Raw genomic sequence first — 9,546 nt, forward strand, 5'->3', positions numbered from 1 at the left:
AGGGCTTAAAAGCAAGAGCCCTCCCTTGCCTTTGCTCCCCTAGAACTGGAATGCAGTGGTATATCACCTCCGGAGTTTCTGCACAGCCAGCACTGATTTTCAGTGTTGTGGATTGGTCATCTATACTTAGGATTAAGAGTGAGCATGATCCCAGAGGAGTACCATGGGCCCAAATATTTGCCTTAGCTTTGGGAACTAGTCTTGCAGGTTTTCCTTTCGGAGTCGGGCCCAACAGTCTCCGTGATCTGCTGACCACAGACTCTCAGACTGAATGTTGTTACAGCTGCAGAGTGTGCTGAGGCAGAATTAGGCTGCTGCTGGTGAAGCTAGACACGTAACCTTTTGTACGCTGTCCTCTCTTGACCCACCTTGGATTGGAACGAACTGTAGCATCCTACAATTGCATCGTGCCGTAGCATCCTACATCCTTGTGTAGAATTAATACCCAAGACCCTATGCAGATTCAGAAGGCTCAGCTGAAACACTGTGCTACTGCGGAATGGGACAGGATACTCAGCTTACTGTCATAAATAGGTGCCCCATCTATAGGGGCACCTGGGCATGGATAGGAAGTCATATATGACTGACTTGGTTCTAGCACTGTTGGTTCCAGCACTGCACAGGTGGACCACTTTTAGGGTTTGAACCAGCCAAAGATATGTTGCTTGCTGATTCCTATCCCTGATAGACTTTGACTGAATAAACAAATGGATCTAAAATGATTTCTAGTTGAATACGAGAAAGGAGACAAGAGATTTTCTTTCATTCGCATGTTGGGTTTATTTATTCCTCTTCACTAAAACAGGGAATTGGACTGCATAAAGAGCATGGTAAAGAGCTGATATTAGTATCTCAGTGAAATGAAAGAGAGCCTATGAAACTACCTTCTAAGAATGTTCTACTCATACCGGCAGTGGCTCTGCATTGTCAAGGCAGAACTTCTGCATGCAAAGCATATACACTACCTCTGAGCTATGGCTCCAGAGGGGGGCGGTTTTTACCTAAAGCAGGGGTTCCCAAAGTGTGCATTGCGACACACTCATGGGGTGCTATGAGATGTCTCCAGTGGCCCCTCCTACTGTTCTCCTAGGTGCCACCATCTTGGATCTCACAAAATCTTGTGAGATTCAGGCATTGCCATCTTGGATCTCACAAAATTTCATGAGATCCAGGATTGTGGTGCCCAACAGAGTCAGGGAGAAAAAGCTGCAGGGGTGCGATGTCCTTAGTGAGTTTGGGAACTGCTGGCCTAAAGCTACCTGGTGAATTCATGGCTCAGGTGAGATGTGAATTGATGACTTCCTGGCTCTTAGTTGATTTTCTGATGTTGCTCCATTGACCACCACCAACGTAATGTGTGAAAAAACTTTCTTTATTATCCAGTGTCATTTCTTGATTCTTCAGTCACAGCATAGACTATATTATTAAGGCTATCATGTTTGCAGAACACAACAGGATATGTCCACTTTTCAACACTTGAGGTCTTGGCGTCAAGTAACATGACCACAGTCTGAGAAGGAAACTTTCTTTGTTGCTACAATGGATAACACTTTTTTAAAAAAATTCTGGGGGGAAATATTCCTTTGATCCACTGCTCTCTTTTCCCAAGTGCTTCCCAGCCCTTCCTAAAAGCAAACATTGGTGCAGTTTCATAGGAGGTTTTATGAAAGGCTTTCTCAGAGTCAACTTGGCAGCCCCCCTCCACCCCTAACTTTACCCCATTCCTGTCTTCATGTCCTGTTATTTTATAAAATTGTACATGGAGTACTGTACTGTAGCAAATTTCAGATAAATGCTTTGTTTTGTTTTGAACACAAACTTCTAGTGGCATTTCTTTGCTCTGCAAAGGGAGAGTGTAGAAGGTATGCCATTTGTAATACATATAGACTCCGATCCGTTGTGGGGAATACGCACATAGAAGCAGGTTGAGGAACTATGTGCGTGCATAAGGAATCATGTAAACAAATGAGTGCTGCACATGCCCCTGGGAGGATCCAGTTGTGGTTAGGTTGTGCAATTGGGGAAAAATGATGATTTGAAATCATCTTCCTGCGTCCTCCTCCCCTGCACAAATAGCTGATTGGTGCTGTTGTCTCTTATCTGACCTGGGGCTCTGTGCATGGAATTGAAGTGCTCTTTCATATTTCAGAGCATGCTCATGAATTTGAGCAGAGTATGGTGAAGCAATGGTATAATGGCTTTGCTGGCATGTCCGGTTTCTGGTCTTTCAGCATTATCAATGGAAGTGTTAGAGCATCACTGAAACCGCTCCCCAGTGGTGGTGTGTAGGATGTCAGCCAGATTGAAAAACTGGCACTTGAACTGATCGAATGACTGCAGTCCTTGCTTACTCAGACTGACACATTCTGGGTCAGTCTCAGTAAAAACACAACAGGGTGTTAAATTGTTGAGTGGAACAAATATTTTGAAAAGTTAACAGTTCTTTTATAAGATCATGTAGCTTGTTATTAGAAAGGCAAAAGATTGCCTTATAGTTGGCAGAACAATTTTTGTTAAGTAAATGCTGAATGTGTTACATTCGGCTCCTGTGTACCTATACAGAAGTAAGCCTGAGCCTGTGTATGTACTCAGAAGTAAGGCATAGTTCACTGGAGCTTACTCCCTCTTAAGCATGCATAGGATTGTCATCTTAGAACAAGAAATAATAACAGTATTTATATACCGCTTTTCAAGTACATATTTTGACTGATAGTACAAAAGAACATAAGAAGAGCCCCGTTGGATCGGGCCAAGGGCCCATCTAGTCCAGCTCGTATCTCACAGTGGCCCACCAAATACCCCAGGGAACAGGCCCAACCTGTGTCCTGGTGCCCTCCCCTGCATCTGGCAATCAGAGGTAGCCTGCCTCTAAAACCAAGAGCTTGCACATTCCTACTATGACTTGTAACCCGTAATGAACTTTTCCTCCAGAAATTTGTCCTGTACTGTACTGTAACAGTAATATGGATGTAGCTGCCTGAGTGAATATGACCTGGGAGGGAAATCAATGGAGAACATTCAAAGGGCAGAACACGTGGCATAAAGGTTCCAGTATGTAGACACTGTTGTGTTAGGCAGGAGGAAAGAATACAGAAGTTGAAAGAACTGCTGAAGGAGTAATATAACACTGGTGGATGACTACTGAATCTAACAATTTTATCTCCTTAATAACATAATTCCTTCTTTTGTTCCAGGTCAGATCTTGCCCGCAAATCGCAACACCCCAAGTCCTATTGATCCCGAGACTATTCAGGTCTCAGTGGGGTATGAACCTGACCCTGCTGACCTCGCTCTTTCCAGCATTCCTGGCCAGGAGATGTTTGACCCTCGTAAGCGCAAGTTCTCCGAGGAAGAGCTCAAGCCACAGCCAATGATTAAGAAAGCCCGCAAAATCTTCATTCCAGAGGATCTGAAGGTAAATTGGGACTGGTGACCAAGTTGTGGAAACTGGTTTAAAGTCCAGGGTAGACTGTTCAGAGACTGGGCCTGCCTCAGATCTTTTTTTCAAGAAAAATCTGTAGTGTGTCACTTTGATAGATGTGCAGCCTTGCTGTAACTAAGTTGGTCAACATCTGGTCAATGTTTGGATGGAAGGCTGCCTATGAACCCTGTGGAACCTGTGCACTGTGGAAAAAATGTAGTCAGTAAATAATTTACATTTTGAAGTTTTGCACCCTTGGAAAAATTACTTTAGTTTTTGATTTGTGGCTTGTACAACAGATGGTGTGTGCATGTACAAGAGTGTAATTCGAGTCTAATCCCTCATTACATAGCCAGAGTTCAAAACTCCCTGCAGCTAAGTTCTACACACACATGACTGACTTTGGATCCCTATGCATCAAATGCCAATTTCCTATCCAGCATACTAAAATATTTTTCACTAGTTTGTGATGTGGCCTGGGTAGAACAGAACAGCATCTGATAGGGTTTGAGGATCTGCACTCAGAACTTGAGCAAGCACCAATATGAGCACAGAATCTTGGATCCTGGATGGATAATCCCCCAAGGCTCAAGTCTACACATCTTCTGAAAGCTATTTTAGACCTCTGGGCAAGCATGAAGTGGCTGTCATAAAGCTAGTATTATTGTGGTTTCTTTGATAGACTAATCTTGCTTGCTTCTGTGGATAATTTTCTCTTCTTATGCCACATGTTGATTTTTCTTTTAATGTATTGGATTTTATCAGGGTGGAGGGTGGGGTATGTTTGTTTTTTCGGCTGGCCACTCTCTCCTCATCAGTGTGGTCTTCCACCTGCTGTATTCTCTTTCCTCTTTGTCTCCCAGCATCCAGTCCTTGCCAAAATACGAGTTTGCTTAGTTTGAGTAACAGAAAGCTGTGGGTGTTGTGGCAAAGTAAAATAGAAAATCTGAATTGTAGAGAAGCTCTTGAAAAGGTTTCTGGCAGGGAACTTCCTGTCTCTCCTGTCCCTCAAGGGCTTGTGTGCAAGGCCCTACATGGAGGAGTTCTTGGTCTTTGCTTCCTCAGGAGTTGTCGTCCATTTTTATCCAAATGCTTGTCGAAATCTCCCTCCCATACCCATTGCAGGGATTGGTTACTGAGTTGTGTTTTTTTTTTAGGGGGGGGGGGGGTAATCAGATTAGGCCAGTCAATCGTCTCTGGGCTGCATGTGATTCTCAGATGCCAGCCCTGCTTCTTTCAAGCCAGGATTAAAGGATTTGCCTGTGTAATTTGTTAAAATAAAGATGTACGTGGCCTGGGTGGCACAGGAATGAATTGCTTAAAGCTGATTTTTACAGAGAGGAATGAGATGGGAAATTATAAGCCAGAATGTAGGTTATGGAAGGGAAAAAAGATTTGTGCAGCAAGCATCAAAATACTTAACTCTGGAGCAGGCAATTGAGGTCAATGGCACAACTAAAAGACTGTTTCCGACTATGCCAGTGTCCCTTTTGAATAGTTATCAGAGTCTCGGGGCCCACTCCAAACCAGCGCAGGAGCATCAGCGCTAATGGCTACCACTTTATCCTGTGTGGAATTGAGCAGGCTGGAGGTATCCTCAGGAGAAAGGAACATTTGTTCCCTTACCCCAAGTAACACCACAGGCTGTTCAATGGGGCTTCTTGAGTCTGCACCAGCTATTTTGGGGGACGTGGGGGATAGGATTTGGCGGAGGCTTCTGCTGGTTCCACCCCCTACCAAGCGGGTCTCACCTCCTCTGCTGTTCCCCCACCCAGGAATGCCTCCTCTTGCCCTCCTGCCACTTTTCCCACACCCCAGCACTGCTCTGTGGTTGCCTGAGCTCTGATAGCAGCCAGGGCTCCGACAGGGTGATGTAGGCCTCCTCACTGGCGCTTCCTGTTCTCAGGGTGGTGCCAGCACCACCAGCTGCATTTGAGTGCTCTTGTGCCAGCACTCAAGCGGCATTAGATCAGGCTGCCATTTCATCTCAGTTTCACTCCTTAGATAACATTTTGATGTTAGACAGAAACATGTTAGACAGAAACATAAGAATTGGGAACTTTTAAAAAAAAATGAAATCCTGGTCACCTTAAGGTGTGTAATTTTGAAGAGCCAGGATGGTATAATAGTCTGGGAGTTAGACCTGGAAGATCCAGGTTCAAATCCCCACTCAACCATGAAGCTTACTGGGCGACCTTGGGCCAGTCACTGTTGGCCTCACAGGGTTGTTGTGAGGACAAAAGGAGGGAAGGGAATATGTACACCACCTTGAGCTCCTTGGAGATGGTTGATTGATTGATTGATTGATTGATTGATTGATTGATTGAATGAGACCTTACCAAAAAAGGTGCTTTCTGGCAACCCCTCCAGAGGCTATCAGGGTGTGCATTACAGTACTGAAATCTAATGCCATCTTTATTCTCCTCTGTGATTAATGAGCAGGATGACAAATACTGGGCAAGGCGCAGAAAGAACAATATGGCTGCCAAGCGCTCCAGAGATGCCCGGAGGCTGAAGGAGAACCAGATTGCCATCCGCGCCTCATTCCTCGAGAAGGAGAACACAGCTCTGCGCCAGGAGGTGGCGGATCTACGAAAAGAGCTGGGCAAATGCAAGAATGTGCTTGTCAAGTACGAAGCCCGGCATGGCCCTCTGTAAATGCCATTTTTCTCCCTTTCTGTTTTTATTTTCCCTTTTTTTTTTCTTTTTTTTTTTGTGGGTTGGCATTTGAATAGATGGACAGTGTGTTTCCTTTTGATAGCACCACACCCCAACCAACCTTTCAGTCATCAGCACTTTACCGGAAAGCAGAAACAAAACCAATGTACAACTTTGTGCGCAAGTATATATGTATGTGTGTGCGCGTTTCAGCATTTCCCATCTTTATAAACAGGGTGACGTATTTTCACTTGGACTGCTGAGATTTGCCATTGTAAGCTTTTTATGAAATATACATTTTTTCCCCATGCTGCTTTGAAATAGGTATTTTTCTTTGGTCTTTTATCATTCTTTTGATTCGTCTTGGAGAAAGGAAAAAGGAAGAATCCCAGTATAAATAGAAGAGAAACAAAGAGAAAATTTAAAAAAAGAGGTAGCTATCTTTTTGAGCTCTTTTTTTAATATGCTTCATCAGGAAAAATTAACTTGCTAATAAAAATGCACAAATGATATTTTAGCGCTACACTGCAGAAATATTAATTTATAGATCTGCATCTTTTCGTGGTTGTTTTTAACTTTTGATAATAAATATATCTTCAGTTTCACACTGCTGTTCATAGCCCTCTGCCTGGTAGAATTTGTAAGGAACAATTAAGTTTCCTTTAATTGTCATCAGACCCCAGATAGACAGACAGAAGTACTACAGGTAGATCACAGAGCAGTGTATGTTTTTCCATAGCCCAAACCTAAGTAATAATCCTGTTGTACACTGGTGCATATAACCTACTGTGTTCCTGGTGGACATAGGATGACTTCCTTTCCTATTATGATCATATTTTGTGAACAGAAATGGTCAAGCCTCCCTGACAGGCTGCTACAAGCCTCTGTGAAACAGAGAGGCAAAAGCCTTGATCAAGAGATTCTCTCAAAATGCAGGCGTGTGCTGTATGCAGAAGGCCAGCCCACAGCTTTTGCTGTCTTAGGCAATTTTGGCTACCCTCCTCATCCCCTCCTTGTGTTTATTGTATGCTGAGCAGCATAACAATGATATAGTAAATGATCATGAGTTAATCAGGATACTGTTTTCTTATTTAATGTCTGTCTCTTCTTTAACGCTGTGTCTACTCCCCAGATGGCCAATGGGGATTCAAAGGCTCTTGATCACAGCTCCTGGAATGCTGGAGATATTGATCCAGCCAATAAGCTGCTACATTGCCTCTGTCAAAAGGTGCAGGCTGCAATGTTCTCTCCAAGACGCAAAATAACTGAGGCAAGTGCCACTGAAATGTTGGCACTATAAAGGCTTTCGTACTTTTGCCTCCATGGATGGGCTGGCCATATGCATGCACATAAACACTGCTACACGTGTTGCTCCTTCCCTCAGCCAGATATGTGACTGGTCTGAACGCTTCTGGCTCATACTGATTGCCTGTGAGTAGGGAGAGAAAAAGGCAGTGCCTCAATTCAGCCCTGCCCCCACTCCTCAGACAGGCTGTTGGTAGTGCCAGTTACGTGTTCATTGGTACTCACAAGGTTGCTAGAGTGGAGTGAGAATGTGTGCATGTAACTCTCACCATAATAGAGTCACTGACAGGAGAAGAACATTAAAATGCTCAGATAATCGTTGGCTTTAGGATTTGAAAAGAGTGACTTCCTTCCTCTGACACTTGCATTTCTTAAAGTCCTGTTTCTGTAATTAAAGACTTTACATTTGGGTTTTTATTCACCTTTCCTGTAATATATTTTCTGTGGACTTCTCTCTGGCTGGTTTTCCAGATTGTTTTGACTGACTCAAAAGTCACTTTCTGGAAATTCAGCTTTTCCTTGAGGTATTGTTTTGATTGTATCATGAGCTGATGGTTCTCAGACTTTCTTCTTCTGTTGTTGTGTTTTTTTTTCCACTTTGATTTGCTTTCTAAACTTGTGTTTCTGTTATAGAGTGGACTTTCTGAAAAAGAAAAAAAAATGAATGTAAGAGACGCAGGTATATATTCAAAGGTGATGGTGTTGTCATACTGTGGTTAATCCAATCCATATAAATATTTTCTGAAGACCAAAAGAAACAGATTATTATAAAATGTACAAAGTTTATACAGAACCATTTGAGTGTGCTTTTTTTGTATAGTATTTTTTGAGGACAAATGCTATGTTTTTTGGGGGGGAAAGAGAGTGACATATATGTTTAGCAAAGGGGAAAAAAATAAAATATATTTCACGTTTAAAGATAGAGCAAAGATATATCTATATATTCACTAATATTGTACAGAAACAAAATGCTTCTAGGGTTGTTTTTTTTCTTGAAGTCTTTTGCATTTTATGCTTATATCCACATGGTTTGTGCTTTAAATTAGGGGCAGAAGCCACCTCTACACAGCTGTATCTGCCTGAAGTCAGAGGGCTTCATAGAATTCTGTGCCCCCAACTCTCCTCTTCAGTGTGCCTCCTTCCCAGCATGCAGGTAGAGGCTGAATAATTGTACTTGTGTGAGAAGGAGAGTTGCATAGGGAGGTACACACATACTTCCCTTTCCCAGGAATGGCTTGGGGCAACACAGTGCATGGACACCCAGAGGAAATGGGAGGGGGGAGTAGGACTATACAATCCTTCTATGCACATCCTCACGTGAGGATGGATTGTGCCCCTAAATGTTTCATAAAAGGCTCAGCAGGGTCCTTCGTATTTTTAATTTTTTTAAAGCGTGCGTCTATTATTAAAACAAATGCAATGAATCTGGTTTGCCATGAGCAAAGCACAAGTTAGGCTGTCGCATTTGCCACAGGGCTTGAGTCACACCACACCCTATGGTTAGGATAGGCCAGTATTTTGTAAAAGTCGTTCTATAATGGACATGACCAATATCCTTTCACATTCCAGTTTGCTGCTTCCGTGGTAATTTGTCTTCACCTTGCTTATTTTTTATGTGCATGTTCAGTAATACCTTTTATATGGCAAAGGGTCTGTTCCAGAAAGTGGAGCACTATGTGAAATGGCGCTATAAGAGTTCAACTATGTCTGTGAGGCAGGAAATGGGTGCTGATTGACCTCATGCTTCCCAGAACGCACTGCTCCCATGGTTAGATTGGTTGTTAATCATGCTGGGACAAAGAGCCCTGAAATGAATCAGTGCTAAAGGAAGCAGCTTTATGGAAGTTATTACTACTTCATAAAGAAGTAGTTTTTGCAGACTCAGGTGTCTCAATTTGTATAAGAAAGCAGAGTGTGCCAATACGTCCATGCAGTAGATGCATACTTTAGTTGCATGCTTTATCCCATTGGACTAGTTCATAGGAAGGTAGGGTCACCTCACACATTATGCAGAGTCAAACCTAGGCTTTGCTACCAAGTGTTCATTCCAGAAGGTAATGTCGCTAATCATGACTCCCTGAGAAGGGTACCTGGGTGATACATGTGTGTGCAAACTTGTTTTCCACATTCACACCTGATTTTTTGTTTAGGTAAACGGAAAC

The 9,546-nt window shown here is 43.0% G+C and overlaps 1 protein-coding gene across 2 annotated transcripts in view; it reads left to right on the forward strand.

Annotated features, from left to right (window-relative positions):
* HLF (HLF transcription factor, PAR bZIP family member) overlaps nt 1-8,177 on the forward strand; it is a 49,312-nt gene extending 41,135 nt beyond the window's left edge. Inside the window, exons 3-4 of one of the 2 annotated variants that reach the window (XM_066614574.1) lie at nt 3,195-3,415; nt 5,861-8,177. In XM_066614574.1, coding sequence (XP_066470671.1) covers nt 3,195-3,415; nt 5,861-6,079 — 440 coding nt within the window. In that variant the 3' untranslated portion in view covers nt 6,080-8,177. The remainder of the gene's footprint in view (nt 1-3,194; nt 3,416-5,860) is intronic. The other variant, XM_066614575.1, reaches the window with a different exon arrangement.
* The last annotated feature ends 1,369 nt before the right edge of the window (nt 8,178-9,546 follow it).

Source organism: Tiliqua scincoides, chromosome 2 (assembly GCF_035046505.1).
Source record: "Tiliqua scincoides isolate rTilSci1 chromosome 2, rTilSci1.hap2, whole genome shotgun sequence".
Classification (NCBI taxonomy): domain Eukaryota; kingdom Metazoa; phylum Chordata; class Lepidosauria; order Squamata; family Scincidae; genus Tiliqua; species Tiliqua scincoides.